A 22,382-nucleotide genomic window follows, 5' to 3' on the forward strand; every position below is an offset into this window, starting at 1 on the left:
CTGCTGTGTTGATTCATAGCTGAATGTCAGAATGAACTGAGATAGAAAAGCTGCTTTGAGCTGCAACATTACGGTCTGACAATCCAACACCATCACAGTTTTCATCTGGTTGTTTTGCTCCAACATGCTGTGAAGTTCAGTTTTTACCTGAATCAATACAGAGATTCTATTTCCAACCAAGACTGGAATAAAAATTAGAATGTTATGAGGTTATTAATGCAAATAATCCTTTCATATGGAAGGATTTACTTCTAAGTTCTAATTCAAGATTCAGTTGGAGCACATTGCATTCACAAAGAAAAACAGCGATACCTTCATAGCAACATTTAATAAACCTAAAGCTTCCCTGTTGACTCATTGGTGGAGTTTGTTACTGAGCATCTGAACCTTAAATCCAGTGAGACGACCATCTTCAGTCGAGGCCAGTCAGAGAACTTCAAGACCTTCCATCAGCTGGACCAGATGTGGCATCATCTCCCTCTGAACATCTGGATGACAGGAGAAAAGGAAATCAAACACAGATCACAGAAATACAATTTATTCACTTTCATCATTTTATAAAAGTAGCATGAACTTTATTAAAACGTGACAACATCAGTAATGAAAGTAAATGTTTTTATCTCGTGTTGAAGCTAAATTTAAAGTCAATTTTAATGACAGTTTATCCTGAGGGGAGTGAGAATGGAGCTTTTCTTTCCTTTTTAGAATATTCCCTCACAATATTCTGTTTATTATTGGCTTTAGAAGCATTTTTCTTTACTTATTTATTTTTAGATACCTCAGACTGATACACTTTGCTGGTTTGCAGATAATTTCATGTACAATGACAATAAAGATCTTCTATTATAACATATTTTGCTAAAACAAGAACTGCAAACCTTCTCAACCATCTCTCAGGCTCCAAAATTCCAACTGCAACAAAGAATTATCTGATGTAGTTATTATTATAATCTTTACTGAACCAGCCCTGAAATTAATAAAAATCTGTATATGGATATGACTTTCTCTGATGGGACCACTAAAACTGCATACAATAAAGTAAATCTCTTCTGCACTGCACACATACTACACTTTTGTATAACTCTGGATGTCAGAGTAAAGGCAGACAGATCCACCAATCAGCCACAACGTTCTGAACACTGACAGCTGAAGAGAACAACATCCATCATCTTGTTCTAATGTAACGTTCTGCTCAGCAGACTTTCTGCTTCAACCTCACATAAAAAGGGGAGTTTAACTCGTCAGGTGACTGAAAATGAACGACTTGTGCAGTTCTAGATCCAAAAGTAGGATGTTTCAACTCATGTTTGACTACAAATACATGTAATAATAAATAAATACAATGGCTGGTTGTTAGTTTATTCACTATTAATGTCATTTTATATACTGGATTGAACTTGAGCAGTGGAAGAGGGAAGGAATTTAATGAAATTATGGAGATTCAGAAAAGTAATGTTGCGCAATGTTAACTTAAGCGGGGTTTAATTCAAACCAGCTGAATGTTAAACTTCAGTGCAGCTGAACAGGTTTCAGTTAACCTTAAAGTAAAATAACTTTTTTAAAAGCTAAAATACTCACCATAGAAATACATGTTGAGAAGGTCATTTTAACAATGACAAACAGCTGTAGCAGCAACTAACACAGGTGTTCAGCGGTAAGTTAGCCACCTGTGTTAATTAGCCCGCTAGCTAACTTAGCCACTTAGCTAGCTAACGCGTCCGGACCAACTGCTCAAACACGACAAAACACAACTCTTCACAAGTCGCTGACTTAACGTACAACAAAATAACGCTACAGGTTAGAAGTATTTATCTTCTTACCGTGTTTTACTCCAAAAACAAGGTCAACAGCAGCCAGAGATAGTGATGGTCCTCTGATACCCGAGGCTTCGACACATGCGCTGTAGCTCATGAAGCAAACGTATGGAGCCACTGTGCGGAGGCGTGGTTTGGTCACGTGACTCGTGACGTTGGAATCACCTCAGTGACGTTTGAAGCACTCAACTGCTTCGAATCACCTGATTGGTTCGGTTTGTGAATCACTCAGTGGGATCGAGAGTGTTCCGGGATAGGAGATCCCTATTTAGTGTTGTTCATTTGAATTGTTTTTCGCAGAGTAGATTGTTTTTTTTGCTGTTGTTGCCGTGATTTGCTTTGAGAGTTAGTAGTATGTCAGATTTCGTATTTTGTAGAAGATAGATTGATAGATAGATAGATAGATAGATAGATAGATAGATAGATAGATAGATAGATAGATAGATTGTCATCATTAACGTTAGATATAGATAAATAGGTAGATATATTATATGTAGATAAGACATATATATATATATTATATATATATATATATATATTTTTTTTTTTTTTTTTTTTTCCCAACTCACCACCCCCATGCCACAACACCTGGCACAGAACCTTGTCAGGTGCTTAGCTGACAGACTACAAACCAAAGAAAAAAACAGTTCACTGGCTGTTGCTACACTTGTGGCTCTGCAGTTCAAAACTTTTGGATTCACCAATCAGAGTGGCAGCCAGTGTGAAAGAACGTTTAATAACAGAATGCACAACAATTAACATAAAGAATGCCAAGCAGCAGTCATCTACGTCACAAGCACCACCACAGCCTCGTCCTCCATCACCAGCTGCACCTTCCACAGGTATTTTTTTTCTCTTCTGAATAGGGAATGACTGACATTTCTGGTGATGATGATGATGATCTTCAATATTTTTCAGTTCAGCTGTGGAGCCTATTGGACGAAGACGCAAGTAGAGCCTGGCAAAGGCAAAGTGCCACAGCGAATGCAATTGTAGAAATAACGGCAGACCCACTGGCTTACTGGGCAACCCACAAAACCGTTTACCCAAACTTGTACAATGGAGCCAAACATTTCCTGTGTACCTCAGCCTCATCTGTGCCGTGTGAACAGGTTTTTTTTCTAAGGCTGGGGAGATAGTGAGTAAAAGAAGGAACTGCTTGAGTCCCAAAACTGTTGATAAATTATTTCTCAATAAAAGCTCATAACCAGTTACATAAGCACACCCTCTTTACTGACCTCTTTACCAATAAACGCCAAGACATACTTTGCCAAAATCCATAATAATCCATATAATCTTTATTTGCACCAGCCCCATGTGAAAATGACATCAGTCTGTATTTGTAAAGCATCTCATGAATGTAGCAGCACCGTTTAAATGTTTCATAACACAGAATATAAGTGAAGAGTATATAGTGTTACAGACAAACATGGCAAATAAGAAACGTGCTCTTCAATAGTTATTGTCATTATTATTACTAGTAATTTTATTTTTGCGTCCACTAGAACCCATACAATCATCTCGTGTAGTCAAACAGGATTGTGTGCATGGCGAATCAAATCCAAAACAATCCTTGAACCGACCACGTCTTGATTGCACTTCATTTTATTGACCACTAGATGTCCTACTCGAGCACTGTGTGTGTCATTGAGGCCTCGAGTAATGAACCATGTTTTGAATGAAGTGTCGAAGCTTCAACAAAGCCTCGATCAGCCATCACTAGTCAACAGCAGCCAGAGATGCTACCAGACGTGCCGACCATAGATATACATAGACTAGATACGCTAGCGCGCTGTCTTCTATACATATCTATGGTCTGACCAATCATTGTTCTCTGGCTCTCAGTCAGTCTGACCAATCGCTGCTCTCTGGCTCCGCCCTCTGAGAATCTTGTTGTCGTTTGGCTCCACACTTGCTGATGACCACTTCCGGTCTCAGAAAATGAAAAAACGGACCTTTTTTCGTTTCTGCCGCTTACTGATTTTATTTTTTTGTTATTCTAAATATAAAATTAAAATCAAAGCATTTTTAAAATTTCGTATATCTGTTTTTGATCATGAAAAGGAAAACGTCTTATATTTCAATTTTAATGTTTGTATTTTAAAACAAAAATCAAATAACCACTCGTTTTTTGTTTTTCAATACCCGTTTCAGAACGGAAAATCCAATTACCAGATCCGTACACAGACCATATTTATATATGCATGTTATTTTTGCTCATTTTTTCTATATTTGTTTTCTATATTAGTTTTATTTTTTTAAATATATAATATATTTAAAAACATATATGCATGATATTTTTGCTAATTTTTTCTATATTTAAGTTTGTATATTCTTCTAATTATTATTATTATTATTATTATTATTATTATTATTATTACTAATATTATTATTAGTATTTATATTTGTTAGTTTTATTTTATTTTTTCTTTTTAAATTATTTTTAAATATCATATATATATTATTTTTGCTCTTTTTTTCTATATTTAGGTTTGAATATTCTTCTTCTTCTTCTTCTTCTTCTTCTTCTTCTTATTATTATTATTATTATTATTATTATTATTATTTATATTTTTTAGTTTCATTTTTTGCTAATTTTTTAATATTTGGGTCTTACAGGGTTAAGCATGGATGCTTCTGTATTCACAATGTAATAATTGAACATGAAACATCGTTCAACAAAGCACTATTGCTTATGTACATTTTGTTGATAATATTTCCATATTTTTCCTCATTTTTTAAGTTTGAAAAACTGTATTCTTGTGATTTTTTACTTATAACAGTACTGCAGCTTTTACTTCAAGATAATAATACTTCCACCTCCACGCTGCTGTTTAATAACAGGTAAGAGATGAAGTGAATCTTGTGAGTGTTTCAATATTTTACTTTCTATTTGGTGATCTTGTGCTGAAAAACAAAGACCTATAGGGAAGAACCGCGAGAATCACTGATGATCTTTGCTACTCGCAGCTACTCAGAATCACACATGCAGAAAGCTCATAATCATTTCCCAGAACCCAATAAGTTGAGTTAAACGTTATCTGTATGAGCAGCATCATTTGTTGTCTTTTGAATAAACTTTTGACTACAAGGCAAATTCCGTTAAACCTTTCAATAAACTAATGTTTTATTTTACTCTACTGACACGTCTACATCATGTCTTCATCCTAAGAATATGTGTGATGAAACAGTTTCCTACCTGAGGCTGTCAGAAAAGGCCTCCACTCCCCACTTGGACAGACAGTATCCTCCACCAGTCAGAGACAGTCGGCCCAGAATACTGGCCACGTTCACCACTCTGCCCCGGGCTTTCTTCAGGAGTGGCAGAAAGTGGAGGGTCACGTCCACAACTCCAATCAGATTCACATCCAAAACTTTTTTGAAATCTTCTAACTGCATCCACTCTGTTGGGCCGATGGGTATCGACCTGCCAGCATTATTCACCAGCCCCCACAGACCTGCAGAGAGAAGCGAGGAAGGATAAACTGTACTGTTTCAGTTCTCTCTTGTTTTGTTGTAACATCTGAACAGTATACCCAGTAACCTAGAAATTACCGCAACCCCAAACATTTCCTTTCTGAAAATGTTTGCATTTAATAAACTATCTTTTAACAAAACATTCTAAACAACCTGAAATCTCTTTAGAAAAATAAGGGCAATTTCAACAATATTATGCCTCAGTTTATCATTTACACATTACAACTTACAGATCACAGATTATCTACAAAAAGGTACAAAACTTTAAGTCATAGGTGTCTGGAACTGAATGATATACTATTTTTACTTTATGATCAAAACAACAAAAGTCAGACAAAAAAAGAGGCAAAAAACAACCAAAACAAGGCAAAATATTACAAAAATGAGACACAAAATGACAAAAGCAAGAAACAAAATGAGAAAAAATGAGACAAACGACATGAAACAAAACAAAAAAGAGTCAAAAAATTTGATAAAAATGTCACAAAGTGACAAAAAATGGACAAAACAGGACAAAAAATTACACAAAATGAGACAAAAAATGGCAAAAAAGAAACAAAACAAACAACACAAGCAAGACAAAAAAACACAAAATGACAAAAACAGCACACAAAACAATGAATAAAGCAAACAAAATGACAAAAATAACACAAAGAAGGAAACAAAAACAACAAAAATGAGAAACAAAACGACAAAAACGAGACAAACAACAAAAGTCAGACAAAAAAAGACAAAAAACACGACAAAATATTACAAAATGAGACAAAATTACAATAGAACAATGAGCAATCTAGTATTTTACTTTATGATCAAAACAACAAAAGTCAGACAAAAAGACAAAATATTACAAAAATGAGACAAAATGACAAAAGTGAGAAACAAAATGAAAAAATGAGACAAACGACATGAAACAAAACAAAAATGACACAAAATTTGACAAACACGTTACAAAGTGACAAAAATTGACAAAAACAGGACAGAAAATGACACAAATGAGACAAAAAAAATGACAAAAAAGAATCAAAACAAACAACACAAGCAAGACAAAAAAACACAAAACGACAAAAATGAGAAACAAAATCGCAAAAATATGAGACAACAAAATTTAGACAAAAAACCCAACAAAAACCAGACAAAATATGACAAAAATGAGACACAAAATTACAAAAGATCAATGAACAATCTAGTATTTTACTTTATGATCAAAACAACTTGTCAAGATCTATAAATCATTTTGAATTTATATTTTTACAAATTTAAAATTTGCAGTTAATGTCCTCTCTGTAATTTTTACACTTTACAAAGTTGTCCTGAGGACCAGATTGGACCCTCTGGCGAGCCGGTCTTGGTCCGTGGGACTTATGTTTGACATCAGTAAGGGCAGAGCTGCTACACTGACTCTGTTTTTATCAATCTATAGTCTAGATTTATGTCTGAAGAAGCTTTACTGGATATAAAATGCAGCCTATGAGGTCTTTTTTCCTTTAAAGAAGAGGGTGTGTTGAACAGATCTGTAGGAAGATGATGGGTTGGTGATGGGACGGTACAGGTTGCCTTTATCTCTCCCAGTGCTTCACTCTGACTGGCACCCTATCAGTGTGCACCCCCTGCTGTCCGCCCGCCTCACCTCGCTCTGAGACCTCCCTGCTCACAAACTCCACCGCCTTCCTGATGCTCGAACCGTCCGTAACATCCAGCAGGAGGGTCTTCAGCCTGGGGGAGGCAGCCGCCCCAAGATCTGCCGCACCTTTCTCTGTGAGACAAGCAGCTATGACGTGGAAACCTTTTCTATCCAGCTGTCTGGCCAGAAGGTTCCCAAAGCCGCTGTCACAGCCTGTGATGAACACATGCTTCTGACTGAAACCTTCGACCTTGTAGGAATCTCTGATGTACCAGCGGACGGCAGCCAGGAAGGCCAGGAGGAAAACACAGGTTAAGGCCGGATGACACAGGAGGATCTAAAACACAGAAAATACAACAGCTTTTTTCTCACTTATATGTTGCTTTTTTGCAAAAGACAAATAAAAATGGTGGAATTAAAAGTGAATATTTAGTGCAGCAGCGTGTGCAAACAAGCAGAAACCAGCTCACCTCTAATAAAGGTCCTGCTAGACAGTCAGTCGACACCTGAGAGGAGAAACTTGAGGTGAAGTTCAGTTCAAAACATGAAATCTCCCAAACATTAATGAGTCAACATAGAATTGCAGGACTTTTTGTAACATAGTTGACAGGTATCATAGTTGACATTTTTGCTGTTTTCAGGCCTAAAATCAACATGGTCGCCTATAACCAAACACCACATGGCATTTTTACAGAAAGATTCTTCTAAATATTCTATATACAATTGAGTAAAATTGAAATTTAAAGTTATTTGTAAAGATATTGTAGTAAACCTGTTGACACTTGATTCACACACTACTTTATATTAAATAACTCAGAAAGCCTTGGAGTCTGGCCAGTCTTTTCTTCAGGAGGAAATGACATCATGTGGAGCAGGTCATGTGATCTGGAATTAACACACTTCCTTGAGAGGCGTCTATGTAATGGGGAACTTAGTTGAAAGTGATTTCTTGGACACAGATACAATTTGTTATTTTCCATTTAAAATTTGATATATTGTTGAAAAAGAAATATCTGTCATGATTATCTCAACTTAATAAAAAGAACACAATCAAAACATTTTTGAATAAGCTCATTTTATTATTGTTTAGCTAATTAGAAGGTGGTTGTTATTAAATTGTGACGGTTATTTAGTTGACATTTTAGTGATATCCAGTTATTTTTTATTAATGAGTGATTGTTTCCATCGTAAATAATTATGGAATTTGTAAAGACATGATCATAATAAACATAAAAAACACTATTTTTTTATACTGATATATATATATATACTTATACAAAAAAGTATGCAACATATATCCCATGGACTTCAAAAGTCCCTAAATTATATATTGACCTGAAAACACGTGCAGATGAATAATAGTTACAGAAGGATTTCTACTCACAATATGAACCAATAAGTTCTCTGTCTGCAGTTTGTACTCCTTCCTTATTAATCTGAACTGGAGTAACAAGCGGTAATAAAAGGTACTATCTGAGGGACCCTCAAAGGCCCCATATTTGTGATAAGATAGAACATCATCTGAAATGTTCAGAGCATTAAAGAGCCAAAAAATGTTTTTAATCCACAACACTTATGTAGTTCACATGACTTCAGATCTAACAAATTCACTATAGAAGGGTCTGTTTTTCTTTTCTCCAGGGCCCTCTAGTGGGTTCATGTGGCCATGGCAGTAACCCACCCACACAGTAAACATTGCACTGCAAATATATCACTAAAAAGCATCCATCCATCCATCCATTATCTATACACCGCTTAATCCTCACTAGGGTCGCGGGGGGTGCTGGAGTCTATCCCAGCTGACTCAGGTGAAGGCAGGGGACACCCTAGACAGATCGCCAGTCTGTCGCAGGGCCACATACAAAGACGAACAATCACTCTCACATTCACACCTACGGGCAATTTAGAATGATCAATTAACCTCAGCATATTTTTGGACTGTGGGAGGAAGCCGGAGTACCCGGAGAAAACCCACGCATGCACAGGGAGAACATGCAAACTCCATGCAGGAAGATCCCGGGAAAGCCGGGACGCGAACCAAGGACCTTCTCGCTGCAAGGCGAAAGTGCTAACCACTACGCCACTGTGCAGCCCTCACTAAAAAGCAGCTTGGTATATCTGTTTCTATGTTCCACAACCTCAGTAACAAGTAATTAATATGGGCAATTAATTCAATAATGAATAGAAGAAGCTTACATGATAAATGAGGCTTTCTCAAATGACAACACATAAAGGGTCAGTTCACCCAAAAAACAAAGCAGTAGCTCTGTGCTAGTAGCTATATGTATGAGTCTAACTACATAGAACTACACAAATACTGTACTTTAGGACAGATTTGAGGTACTTCACTTGAGTACTCTCATGTTATAGTACTTTATACTTCTACTTCACTCATTTTCCAGGGTAAATATTGTATTATTTACTACTCCACATTTTATTTGAAAGTTAAAGTACACAGTTACTTTTCAAATTTAGAATTTTATGTACAAAATACAAGAACATACTTTGAAATACTTGAATAGTTGCAACAAACACAAGTGCTTTAGTAACATGTGACTTTTTATAATAAGCTGAGTTACTATTGATGTTTTAAATACATTCATGTATTCTTATGTTTTTTTTTAACTGCAGCTTTTACTTAAAGATGATAATACTTCCACCTCCATGCTGCTGTCTAGAAACAGGTAAGAGATGAAGTGAATCTTGTTTGTGGTTCTACAAGCACTGAAAAATAACATTTTCAGAATTCTTGTACAGTCACATTCATCATGAGCAAATGAAAACAAACTACCTGCATGTTGGCTAAAATATCAGGAGAGACAAATCTGGTTTGTTGAATGGATCCTTTAATTCAACCACCAGATGGCATCAGAAAAACAAACAAATAATTTCGAAACATTCTTTTCATCATCTCCTATGAAGTCACCGTGCTCTTTGCGACCATTAAAGCCAATCTATCAGTGCAAAGTAGTATAAAGACTGTAATACGGATAATAATAATGCAAACATACCATGGTTATGATTGTTTAGATGCAGCAGATTGTTCACCGTCAAGAGTGCAGAATAACTGAATGCAGAGGCAGCAGGTAAAGTTGTGCTGTGTTCCTGCAGAGTCAAGGTCCACAGTGGATATTACAGTGGGTCAATAAATGGTTCAACAGTGTGTGCTTATGTAATATAGACTAAAGCATATTACATGACTCCTTGCTTCCCTTTTAACCTCAAATCCACTGCGAAAACAAACATCTCTGATCAAAGGTTACACATCAGACTGTTGTCAGCGTTTGATAATCTGGACAAATACAAGTTACCAATTGAAATAGCCACTTAGAACAGAAGCAAAGTCCATCAAGAACAAGAGTCAAGCTAACAGAGGTGACAATGGCACGGTGCTTAATATTAACATTAAGACTTGAGAAGTGAAGGGCGCTGTCTGAAGTCAGCTGTCATTTAGTACTGACGCTGTATCAATAAGGCACATACAGCAAAAACAGGAATCTGATTTATTGTACTGAAAATAAAACACACGCAAGTGTTTTTCCTATTGGCCTAAAATGCTTCTCCGCCAGGCGACATGAGAGAAACTACAGCACGGATACTTTTGGTTTGGGGCTGTACTTTAGGAACATTGCATCACTCAGGCAGGTTGGCATGTAGGACAGCGGCAGCCAGAAGAACTTTGCGTCCCATCCAGGAGAGTAGCGAGTACGAGGATGAACAGCAGAGATGGCGTGCTCCATACAGCCCACCACCTTCATCAGGTCGGCATCCGTGAACTGCTTGAACCTTTCATCCAGTCTTTCATAAGCTGAAAGAGGAGAACACTGCTCATCTACAGGTCCATAAAGTCACAATTGAACACTTTATTAAAAAGCTTTTTAGAATTAAAAACATGATTTAGCACCAAGTGCTGTTAAATTGCCAAAGAATTAATATAGAATTACGTAGTTTTGTCTATCAGTTATCTGTGAAGCCCATCAAACTGTACTAACCTAGAAAAGTGCTTTTTAAATAAACTTTGATTGACAAAACTTTTCAAAAAGAATTAATAAACTATGAGGAAATAAATGATTAACACCAGAATTCACCATAAACTCATAATTTTAACAACATAACACAATTCAGTGATTATTCATTAATAGGAACGTGATTAACTTCTGTGTGGCACCATTTCTCCTGCACTTCTACCCTCTCAACACTGTGGGCTCACTAAATGACAAATAATGTAAAATTTTGACCTCAACCTTTTTTCAGATTCGACATTTGTAGGGCAAAGATTGAAGATAAAAATGTAGCGGTATTTACAATTTAAAAAGCCTGTTACAGTCACTGTACCGCGAGATGTTCTGACCTACTTCCTACAACTATCATTCGATATCAAGAAATCTGTGGAGTGGTTTTATTGACTTCAGCTTAAGGGTAAATTTCTGATGCCAATTGTATCTTATCTTATGTTGATAAAGATTTTTTCTTTGTTGTTGTCTATAGTTGTTTGGTAATAGTGTTTTAAAGCAACTAGTAATCTTGTTTCAAGGTTTAAAGGGCATTATAAATGTATTGTAAAAAATTTAAAAAAAAAAAAAAAAAATCAGAATTTAGGAAATCTCTGAAGAATATTTCTTCTAATAGAATAAAAGTCATCAGTAATGAAACGATTTAAATGCTAAACAAAGCACCATTGTACATGGTGATCTCCTTTATGTTTGCAGGTTGCTGTAATAACAAAACGTTTCATCTGTTAAGAAGTTACAGTTACTCACTACTCTCTAAGTATTCCTGTCCATAGTCATCCTTCATTTCCTGAGGTAGTCTTTCCCAGAGCTTCTTCACATTATTCTTCACCAACCCAAGATCAGTCACGTTTGTTTTGAAGAACCCAGGCTCAATGCAGGCTACCTTGACTCCAAATGGTGCCATGTTTAACCTGAAACACACAATGAGTTGCTTTAGATGAAGAAGACAAACATGACAACAGCAGTGAGTCCAGGGGATAAATAAGTTACATCTCCTCTCACCGCAGACTGTCATTGAAGGCCTCCACTCCATACTTAGACACACAGTAAGGTCCACCGAATGGACTGATTCGCCCGAACACACTGGCAACGTTGACCACTCTGCCTCTGGCCTTCTTAATGAGGGGGAGGACGCTCAGTGTTACGTCGATCACGCCAAGCAGATTGACGGCCAGCATAGGCTTGTAATCCTCTATGGTGATCCAGTCGGCGGGACCAGATGGAACGGAGACTCCAGCGTTGTTCACAACCGCCCACAGGCCTGGAGCAGCACAAGTACAACATGAGGTCACTTTGCCACACTTACAATGTCAAATCACAGTTTAAATTACTGTTTTATTTTTTAATATCAAAAATCTCAAATTTGAGATTCAACAATACTTGAGTTGGGAAGACTGACGCCATTCACAGGCTGGTTTGGTAAACATGAAGCAACTCTCAAAACTCTCAAAAAAGTGAAATTGGCTCTGCCCGAGGGCCCCTAAATAGATAGATACTTTATTAATCCTAAGGGAATCCATCTACCAGCACCTCTAAACTGAAAAATAACACAATATATCTTGAACGTTACACAGGATACACTGGAACATAAAAACAGAAATTCTGTCATGTGCTGGACTTTCCAAAAGTTTCCCTTAAACTCCGACACACTGTCTGACTTGCAAAGATACATTTGATAGTGCAACATGTTTGTGCCACACCTTCATCAGGGAAATAGTTTGCCATCTTCATTAGGGAGTGGCTGTGACTGCACCACCAAAGAACATTCTCCTCATCATACCATGGGGAGATATCAAACACCAAACATTTCACCAAATCACTGTTTTCAATGACACAGAAAATAAAAAACATGAATATAGCTTTTTTTTTTAAACATAGCTTGGGTAAAATTATAGGAAAAGAATGTTTGAAGCCTGACGAATTCTCAAAAAAAACCTGGACTTACAAGTTGCCGATCTAGATGGATCTGTATGAACCTACATGCACACACTCACCTTTCTGTTCGACCAGAGTCTTGATGCGAGCTGCTGCTTTCTTGACGCTCTCAGAATCCGTGACATCCAGCTGAATGGTTGTCAGCCTTTCAGAGGTGATCTTCTTCAGCTCGTCCTCACCTTTCTCAGTGAAACAGCCTGCGATCACACGGAAGCCCAGTGTGTCCAGGTGTCTCGCCAGGAGGTGACCAAACCCAGAGTCACAGCCTGTGATGTACACATACTTGTCTCCCTTGTTGGAAACTCTCTCCAGTTCTTTGTACCAGCGATAGATGAACCAAACAGCCACCAGCCCGAGGAGACACAGGAACATTTTTCTAAGGACAAGAAGTAGAAGGAACCACATTACTATAATGTTTGAATGCTCCTTTTGTAGTAGCGATCGCAGAGCCGGTTGCTAGGACTGAACTGTTGTTCTGCAATGTACCATAGGAGTTCGAGGTGTTGGGGTCATAAATGTGATTATTGTGGTTCATATTAGTTTTACAGTCTTATTAGTGTTTGTGTTGTATTCTGTTTTTGTGGCTTAGTGGGCCTAGTTAGTTTAGTTAAGTGTTATGTTGTCATGACTGTCAGTGTGAAGTGTAGTGTGTCTGATTTCTTCCTGCCATTGTTCCTGTATTGTGTTCTCTGTGTGTCAAAATAAAAACGTCTGCTAGCGACAGTGTGCATAAAAGACAGTCCTTTCTCCAGTGTCATTCTTCAACGCAGCTTGCTACATAAATATATATGAATCCTTGTAAAGAAACCAACAAAATAATAGATCAGATGCCATTGTTTATTCTTATTTTTGGGAGAGAGAGATAGGAAATGTGGGGAGAAGAGTGTGGGAAAGACATGCAGCCCCTGTTTATGGGTTGCCAGCTCAACTTGTTGTGCTACCCGGGCACCCTCCATTGTTTATTCTGCTAATCTATTACCCAGTGCACGGTTCAACAATTACACCTAATGGATGTTAATGTACTTGAAAATCCATTAGGTATAATGGATGCTGAAGTACACTAATTGAAGGGCAGTTTATGTAAAAGCCGTGTAGGAGAATAAAACTGGGTGAGGAAGATAAGTGAAAAGACGAGGTGCTGAAGAAGTGACATTTCTTATAAACACCTGAAAACACTGTGAGAGCCCAAACTGGTCAGTTCCGATAGCTTTTGTTTGTCTGATCATAACTCAAAACCCCTATAACTTGTATTTTACATTGAGAAGTCTGTGGGAAAACCAGCAGCCATTCACATGTGAGAAGGTAAAACCAATGACTCAGAGAATCTTAAATGATCAATCACATGATAAAACTGGTGGCAATTATATAATATTTTCGTCCTTAGATAAAATTTTACGACTTGACAGACTGCCATACAAATTAATCTGGAGTTATAACAAGTGATTAGCTCATAAATGATGTGCAGATCATTTTCTGGATTAATTCGAGTTTGATCTTCCAGTTTATTTGCACAGTAAAATAAAAATATAGCTTATATCCAAATATATAGAAAAGCCTTATAATATATACTGTATATACAGGCGGCAACATGCACAGATCTACAAGCTCTAAGACCATAAGAAACCTATTCCTAACAAAAATTTAATAATTTTATCCAAATTTATTATTTCCACAGTGACATCTGCAAGGTACTTGTCAAAAACTCAGACTGCAAGATTACTTTTACACCTAACCCAAGAAAAGCAGCACACACACTCAATTCGGAAGTCAAAAATGAACTGAAAATGTTCTATAACTAAAATAAACCTCGCATCTAACGGGCAATGATGAAGTTAACTGTACTTTATGGACATTTGAAGACAGACTCGATCAGAGTTTAACTGTACCTCCGTAAAGTTTCCTAAAAAGCCACTTACATGTGTTTTCTGTGGTCTGTGCAGGAGACAGAGCTGCAGGGTTTCAACCTCCAACTGAGATGGTTGTGCAGCTCACTGTAAACTCCTCTATTTCCCCTGTTTAATTTACAGTAACTTCCGGGCTGTCTTCCACTGTCTTTTTTTCCTACTCTTCAATATCAATGTCGAGTGAAGATCGCCATCTGCTGGACATCACACGATAGTGGCGGACACTTAAATGCACTTTTTATACACGTGTTGAACAAAAAATTGTATTCTGGCACAATCTACATTCATTCCATTGCCTCAGCCCTCAATGCAATAAAAAAAAAATCTACAAACATTAACCTCTTTACTACAATATACTGAAGGAAAAATTAAAAATAATCAAACACAGAGCTGGTGACTCCATCTCAAACGCAAAATGTCCTTCAAAGGTTTTTTTTTAAAAAATTTTTTTTATAGATGCTACTGGCAAAACGTGATCTAAAAAAGTAGAGAAATTATTTTAAAAAGAGAAGTCAACATTTTTATGTCTTCAAATAAGCATACAATGAAAATACAACAGCACAATGAAAATACTTGGATTAACATCTGGGTAGATTCTCAGTCATCCAGGTCATGGTGATCATAGATGCTTCAGTAGGACTGAAGAGGCTTTTTCAGTTCTGACTGACTAATAGGGAGTTACATAATTTAGAGCCACTCCAGCTCACATGGCTAATGACCCATTAATGACCCAGGACTCACATGCCTCAAGATGTGAAATGTTGTGAAACCAGGTGGTCCACCAACAGCAGCAGCAGCAATCATGGTGATGGAGCTGTCGGTTTACACAATGAAGTTGTCAATCTGCCCAGTCAGGAGTGAGTCAAGATGTTAATGATCTCGGAACTTTCTGCGGAGAGACCTTATCACTGTGTTATAGGTATTTGGTAAGTGGTGTCGCAAACCCCCTCCTCTGTTTAGAGATGGCTGTTTCAGTTTGACATAGATGGCTTCCTTTACTACTCTCAAATCATCTGTCCTCTTGGTCCAAACATTGCTGTCCTCAGAAGAATGTCCTTTATCCTTCAGATGCAGGTGAACTGCTGAGCATCTGCTTGTGAAGCTGTTGTTCAGTCTCTCCTATGTACAAGTCTGTGCACTCGTTACTGCATTGGACTGCATATACAACATTGTTACGTTTGTGTGTTGGTGTTTTATCCTTGAGGTAAACCAGTCTTTGTCTTGGAGTGTTGCTGGGTCTGAAGTGCACCGGGGTGTTATGTTTGGAGAAAATCCTTCTGAGTTTTTCAGATACTCCAGCTATGGATGGGATGTGAAAAAAAACAGGAGGAACAATGTTGCTCCTCCTGTTAGAGAACTGTGGCTTTTACTTAAAGATAATACGTCCACCTCCATGTAGCTGTTTAATAAAAGAAAGTGAATCTTGTTTGTGGTTCTACAAGCACTGAAAAATAATATTTTCAAAATTCAAGTACAGTCGCATTCATCCTGAGCAAATGATGACAAACCATCGGCATGTTGGCTAAAATGTCAGGTGAGACTAACGTGGGGGGAAAAACTTTCTGCAATTTTGTTGAATGGATCGATCCTTTAATTCAACCATTTTCACTCAACCACCAGATGGCATCAAAATAACAAAAATCATTTAGAATCATTCATTTCATCATCTCCTATCAAGTCATGGTGCTCATTGTGACCATCAAAGCCGATCAGCGAATAGCAGTATAAAGACTAAGGAGTATAAAAATAATGCAAACGTACCATAGTTACAGTTGTTTAGATGCAGCAGATTCTTCATCGTCAAGAGTACAGAATAACTGAATGCAGAGGCAACAGGTACAGTTGTGCTGAGTGTCTGCAGAGTCAAGACTGTGGTCAGCGTTTGACACTGGATAAATACAAGTTAACAATCGAAAGAGACACTTAGAAGAGAAGCAAAGTTCATCAAGAACAAGAGCCTTAAAAGCTAATAGAGGTGACAATGGCACGGCGCTTAAGAGCAACATATTATGACTTGAGAAGTAAAGGGAACTGTCTGCACCAAGTGGCATGACAGAAACTACAGCACGGATACTTTTGGTTTGGAGCTGTACTTTAGGAACATTGCATCACTCAGGCAGGTTGGCATGTAGGACAGCGGCAGCCAGAAGAACTTTGCGTCCCATCCAGGAGAGTAGCGAGTACGAGGACGAACAGCAGCGATGGCGTGCTCCATACAGCCCACCACCTTCATCAGGTCGGCGTCCGTGAACTGCTTGAACCTTTGATCCACTTGTTCAATACCTGAAAGAGGAGAACGCTGCTCATCTAGAGGTCCATAAAATCATAATTAAACATTTTATTAAAAAGCTTTTTAGAATTAAAAACATGATTTAGCACCAGTTATTGTTAAAATGCCAAAGACTTAATCCAGAGTTACGTAGTTTTGTCCATCAGTTATCTGTGAAGCCCATCAAACTGTACTAACCTAGAAAAGTGCTTTTAAAAAAAAGTTTGATTGACAAAACTTTTAGAAAAGAATCAGTAAACTATGAGGAAATAAGTGATTAACACCAGAACTCACCATAACCTTAACATAACGCAATTCAGTGATTAATTCATTAATAGAACTTGAATCACTTCTGTGTGGCACCATTTCTCCTGCACTTCTACTTTCTCAATACTGTGGGCTCACTAAATGACAACTAATGTAATATTTTGACCTTCATCTTTTTTTCAGATTGGTAGGGGCAAAGATTGTAGGTAAAAATACAGCATTTTTTACGATTTAAAAAACCTGTTACAATCACTGTAGAGCTCATCCTACCCATTTTCCTTTGCTTCCCCTTTTGACTATTGCAATGTTTCATCTACTGCCTTAATTGCCCCTTGAATTGCTTTTTAACACTGAAACATGGTCAATATAATTATACTTTTTTGACAAAAGTTTGAGTCTGGGTTGTAGGTCTGTGCTTGCGTTTGCTTTTTCACTCCATAAACTTTGACAGCTTTGCAATGGCTGTCTCAAAACCTTGACTTGGTTGGCCATAAGCCATTGTTCTGCAACTTTGGAAGTATGTGAGAGGTCACTGATCATTTGAAAGACCCATTTGCAACTGAGTTTTGACTTCCTGGCTGAGGTCTTCAGATGTTGCTCAAGTACATTTACATAGTTTTCTTTCCTCTGGATGCCACGTATTTTGTGAAGTGCACTAATCCCACTTGCAACAAAAAATCCCCACAACATCATACTTCCACCAACATGCTTCACTGTTGGGATTGTGGGTTTGCTCCAAACCTGCCAGAGAGTTCATTTGTTGTTTCATCACACCAGAGGACATTTCTCATAAAGGTAGGGTCTTTGTCCTCCCATTCCATTGCACAAACTGTTAAAGCTTCAGTGAGCTTAGTGTATGCAAACCTCTCCCCCACTGAAACTGTGATACAGTTATTTGAAGATGAAATATTCTGTAAACAATTGTAGAAAAAATTACTTGTCATGCATAAAGGAGATGTTCTGACCTACTTAATACAACTATAATTCGCTGTCAAGAAATTCCAGGAGTGGTTTAAAAAAAAAAAAGAGTTTTATTGACTTCAACTTAAGTCTATGGAAATTTCTGATGCCAATTGTATCTGATCTTACTTTGGTGGAGTCTATTCTTTGTTTTTGTCTATAGTCGTTACGTAATTTGTATTTTTTAGTAACCTTGGTTCAAGGTTTAAAGGACACTATATATTAATTCTAAGTTGACTCAGGCAAAAAATTCCATCATAATTTAAGAAATCTCTGAAGAATATTTCTTCTAATAGAATAAAATCATCAGTAATGAAACAATTTAAATGCTAAACAAAGCATCATTGTACATGGTGATCTCCTTTATGTTTGCAGGTTACTGCAATAACAAAATGTTTCAACTGTTAAGAAGTTACAGTTACTCACTACTCTCATAGAATTCATATCCATACTCGTCCTTCATTTCCTGAGGTAGTCTTTCCCAGAGCTTCCTTGCATTATTCTTCATCAACCCAAGATCAGTCACATTTGTTTTGAAGAACCCAGGCTCAATGCAGGCTACCTTGACTCCAAATGGTGCCATGTTTAACCTGAAACACACAATGAGTTGCTTTAGATGAAGAAGACAAACATGACAACAGCAGTGAGTCCAGGGGATAAATAAGTTACATCTCCTCTCACCGCAGACTGTCATTGAAGGCCTCCACTCCGTACTTGGACACACAGTAAGGTCCACCGAATGGACTGATTCGCCCGAACACACTGGCAACGTTGACCACTCTGCCTCTGGCCTTCTTGATGAGGGGGAGGACGCTCAGTGTTACGTCGATCACGCCAAGCAGATTGACGGCCAGCATAGGCTTGTAATCCTCTATGACGAGCCAGTCGACGGGACCAGATGGAACAGAGACTCCAGCGTTGTTCACAACCGCCCACAGGCCTGGAGCAGCACAAATACAACATGAGGTCACTTTGCCACACTTACAATGTCAAATCACAGTTTAAATTACTGTTTTATTTTTTATATTAATGAGTCTATTAGGAAAGAGTACGATGATATTGCAGATGGAAATACGTCTGTTGATTAAGTATCCTTTCTGCAGAAAGGGGATGAATTGTACAGTCCAACTGCCACATGTAGGAAGGACCTCCTGTGGCATTCGGTGGTCTCAGTCTATGACTGATGGTGCTCTAACAGGATGTCAGGGTGGCATGCAGGGGGTGAGAGGGGTTGTGAAAGTGGCTACACCCAAAGGCCCTGAGTTATTTAACATAAAGTAGTGTTTGAGTCAAGTGTGGATTTATCGCATGTCAACAGGTTTACTACAATATCTTTATAAATTACTTTTAATTTCACCCAACTATATATATAGTATTTAGAAGAATCTTCCTGTAAAAATGCCATGTGGTGTTTGGTTATAGGTAGCCATGTTCATTTTAGGTCTGAAAACAGCAAAAATGTGAACTATGACACCTGTCAAATATGTTACAAAAAGTCCCGCAATCATATATTGACCCACATGTTTGAACACTCCTTGCACATTTAAGCAACTGAAACACAAAAACAGAACTTCTGTCATGTGCTGGACTTTCCAAAAGTTTCCCTTAAACTCCGACACACTGTCTGACTTGCAAAGATACATTTGATAGTGCAACATGTTTGTGCCACACCTTCATCAGGGAAATAGTTTGCCATCTTCATTAGGGAGTGGCTGTGACTGCACCACCAAAGAACATTCTCCTCATCATACCATGGGGAGATATCAAACACCAAACATTTCACCAAATCACTGTTTTCAATGACACAGAAAATAAAAAACATGAATATAGCTTTTTTTTTTAAACATAGCTTGGGTAAAATTATAGGAAAAGAATGTTTGAAGCCTGACGAATTCTCAAAAAAAACCTGGACTTACAAGTTGCCGATCTAGATGGACCTGTACGAACCTACATGCACACACTCACCTTTCTGTTCGACCAGAGTCTTGATGCGAGCTGCTGCTTTCTTGACGCTCTCAGAATCCGTGACATCCAGCTGAATGGTTGTCAGCCTTTCAGAGGTGATCTTCTTCAGCTCGTCCTCACCTTTCTCAGTGAAACAGCCTGCGATCACACGGAAGCCCAGTGTGTCCAGGTGTCTCGCCAGGAGGTGACCAAACCCAGAGTCACAGCCTGTGATGTACACATACTTGTCTCCCTTGTTGGAAACTCTCTCCAGTTCTTTGTACCAGCGATAGATGAACCAAACAGCCACCAGCCCGAGGAGATACAGGAACATTTTTCTAAGAGCAAGAAGGAGAGGAAAAGTTGCTCTTTTGTAATTGTTGACTATTCGACAACAGTTATAATATATGGATATTCTATACCTTCTCAACTAGCGTCATTAGAAAATAGCCCAAATCGGGCTGTCAACTGTGTACCAACTTGACTTCTGCACAACACAACTGATGGCCTCAACTCCAATAAGAATGCAAGAAATTCCACTAATTAACCTTGACAAGGCACACTTGTGAAATGAAGACCATTTCAGGTGACTACCTCATGAAGCTCATCCAGAGAAGGCCAAGAGTGTGCAAAGCAGTAATCAAAGGTGACTATTTTGAAGAATGTAAAATATAAAACATGTTTTGACTTATTTCACGCTTTTTTGTTTACTACAAAATGTGTTCACTCAAAGTCTTGATGCCTTCAGTGAGAATCTACAACCTAAATAGAACAACCATTAAATCAGAAGGTGTGTCCAAACTTTTGACTGGTGGTGTATAGATACAAATTAATTTTCTGTAAAGAGACCGACAAAATAACAGATCAGATTCATGGTTAAGCTGTGTAGGAGAATAAAACTGAGGAAGATCAGTGAAAAGACGAGGCTGTGGAACAAGTGACATTTCCTATACACACCTGAAACCACCGTAAGAGCCCAAACTGGTCAATCCAGATAGCTTTTGTTTGTCAGATCACAGAAAACAGGATATTTAAAGACAGATTCGATCAAAGATAAACTGTACCTCCGTAAAGTTTCTCAAAAAGCCACTTACATGTGTATTTTCTGTGGTCTGTGCAGGAATCAGAGCAGCAGGACGTCAACCTCCAACAGAGATGGTTGTGCGGATCACTGTAAACTTTATTTGCTTTATCCTCGGCTTCATCTGGGCAGGTTCTCACTGTGAGTACTTGTCCGTACTTGCGCTCTTGCAGACTTGTGAAACGTCATCAGTTGGAGACCAAGTACTGATCAAATTCAAAGTACGCACCTGGCCAAGCACGGATGAAATACCCGGATGTGTTCTCGCTCTGCCCACATTATCGAGGGTACATCACACCAGACCATAGGCCGTTTCCTAATTCCAAGTACACAAGCCGGTACTCGCGTACTGGCGAGTGAGGACTTGCAAGTAGCGACTCCAAAGTAACGACTTGCGAGAACGCATCGTCAACGTGCAATTGGAACGCCAGCGTACGTAATGACGTCACTTCTTCGGCTCCGCTCTGATGATCTTTACCGTGAAAAACAACGAAATGGAATCAGATGTAGTAACACAGCCCTGCATATTCACGTTTTAAAGTAAAAACAGTTTATGTGAGATCTGTCTGTCTGTCTGTCTGTCTGTCTGTCTGTCTGTCTGTCAGAGAGCGAGAGAGAAAGTTTTAAGAGTTATATATCTTTATTTAATGTTTCATAGGCCTTGATTTATTGACAGCTGCAGTTTGTAATGCAGTTGAACTGAACTGTCTCATTCTCAGTTACATCAGTGGATCCACAAAAACTTTTCAGAAATTGATGACTGAAAAATTATTAAACCTTCACAAGGACACCACCTAATGCAGGACTGTTTCGTAGGATCACGTGTGTTTTATCTGAATATACTTCATAAACAGAGATAAATGGTTTTATGGTTTTATTATTAACATTACTAAAATAGATTAGTCTGCATTCTACATATATAGCTGATGTTTGTCCTCTGACATTCAGAGGTTTATAGTCTGACAGATACACAAACATCACTACACTTTAATGTGATTATCAGTACGTCTCCTGTATGTACTGAACATCATCAATAATCGAATGATGGAATAGTTCACCTGCTTTACTCAGAACCTCCCAGAAGTCAGTGAGGAGCT

General features: G+C 38.0%; 3 protein-coding genes across 5 annotated transcripts in view; all 3 read right to left on the reverse strand.

The window, feature by feature from the left end:
• The window catches only part of rdh1 (retinol dehydrogenase 1), a 23,875-nt gene extending 13,811 nt beyond the window's left edge, over positions 1-10,064 (reverse strand). For all 3 annotated transcript variants that reach the window (XM_055015430.1, XM_055015432.1, XM_055015431.1), the window contains exons 1-4: positions 9,924-10,064; positions 7,383-7,418; positions 6,919-7,249; positions 5,014-5,272 (exon numbers count right to left, since the gene is read on the reverse strand). In XM_055015430.1, coding sequence (XP_054871405.1) covers positions 5,014-5,272; positions 6,919-7,249; positions 7,383-7,418; positions 9,924-9,926 — 629 coding nt within the window. In that variant the 5' untranslated portion in view covers positions 9,927-10,064. The remainder of the gene's footprint in view (positions 1-5,013; positions 5,273-6,918; positions 7,250-7,382; positions 7,419-9,923) is intronic.
• LOC111572826 (retinol dehydrogenase 7-like) lies at positions 9,739-14,935 on the reverse strand. Its single transcript, XM_023276658.3, has 5 exons — positions 14,777-14,935; positions 12,920-13,236; positions 11,928-12,186; positions 11,673-11,836; positions 9,739-10,720 (listed from the first exon to the last, which is right to left on the reverse strand). Exons 2-5 carry the CDS (start codon positions 13,230-13,232, stop codon positions 10,497-10,499), a joined length of 960 nt encoding a protein of 319 aa, XP_023132426.2. The 5' UTR covers positions 13,233-13,236; positions 14,777-14,935; the 3' UTR covers positions 9,739-10,496.
• Positions 14,936-16,332: 1,397 nt separating this feature from the next.
• LOC118469089 (retinol dehydrogenase 7-like) lies at positions 16,333-21,463 on the reverse strand. The gene is made up of 5 exons (XM_035951164.2): positions 21,299-21,463; positions 20,226-20,542; positions 18,942-19,200; positions 18,687-18,850; positions 16,333-17,047 (listed from the first exon to the last, which is right to left on the reverse strand). The coding sequence occupies exons 2-5, from the start codon at positions 20,536-20,538 to the stop codon at positions 16,824-16,826; spliced, it is 960 nt and encodes a 319-aa protein (XP_035807057.1). The 5' UTR covers positions 20,539-20,542; positions 21,299-21,463; the 3' UTR covers positions 16,333-16,823.
• Between the last annotated feature and the right edge of the window lie 919 nt (positions 21,464-22,382).

This window comes from Amphiprion ocellaris, chromosome 11, assembly GCF_022539595.1.
Source record: "Amphiprion ocellaris isolate individual 3 ecotype Okinawa chromosome 11, ASM2253959v1, whole genome shotgun sequence".
NCBI lineage: Eukaryota > Metazoa > Chordata > Actinopteri > Pomacentridae > Amphiprion > Amphiprion ocellaris.

Bases quoted from the DNA above. Each gene is read 5' to 3' on its own strand.
- LOC111572826 (XM_023276658.3), bottom strand. From the start codon at position 13,232: ATGTTCCTGTGTCTCCTCGGGCTGGTGGCTGTTTGGTTCATCTATCGC. The intron at 11,837-11,927 runs GTGAGAGGAGAT...TGTGTGTTTCAG, and splicing joins GCCTTCAATGACAGTCTGCG to GTTAAACATGGCACCATTTG. The intron at 10,721-11,672 runs GTGAGTAACTGT...CTCCTCTTTCAG, and splicing joins ACAGGAATACTTAGAGAGTA to CTTATGAAAGACTGGATGAA.
- LOC118469089 (XM_035951164.2), bottom strand. From the start codon at position 20,538: ATGTTCCTGTATCTCCTCGGGCTGGTGGCTGTTTGGTTCATCTATCGC. The intron at 19,201-20,225 runs GTGAGTGTGTGC...GTGCTGCTCCAG, and splicing joins GACTCTGGTCGAACAGAAAG to GCCTGTGGGCGGTTGTGAAC. The intron at 18,851-18,941 runs GTGAGAGGAGAT...TGTGTGTTTCAG, and splicing joins GCCTTCAATGACAGTCTGCG to GTTAAACATGGCACCATTTG.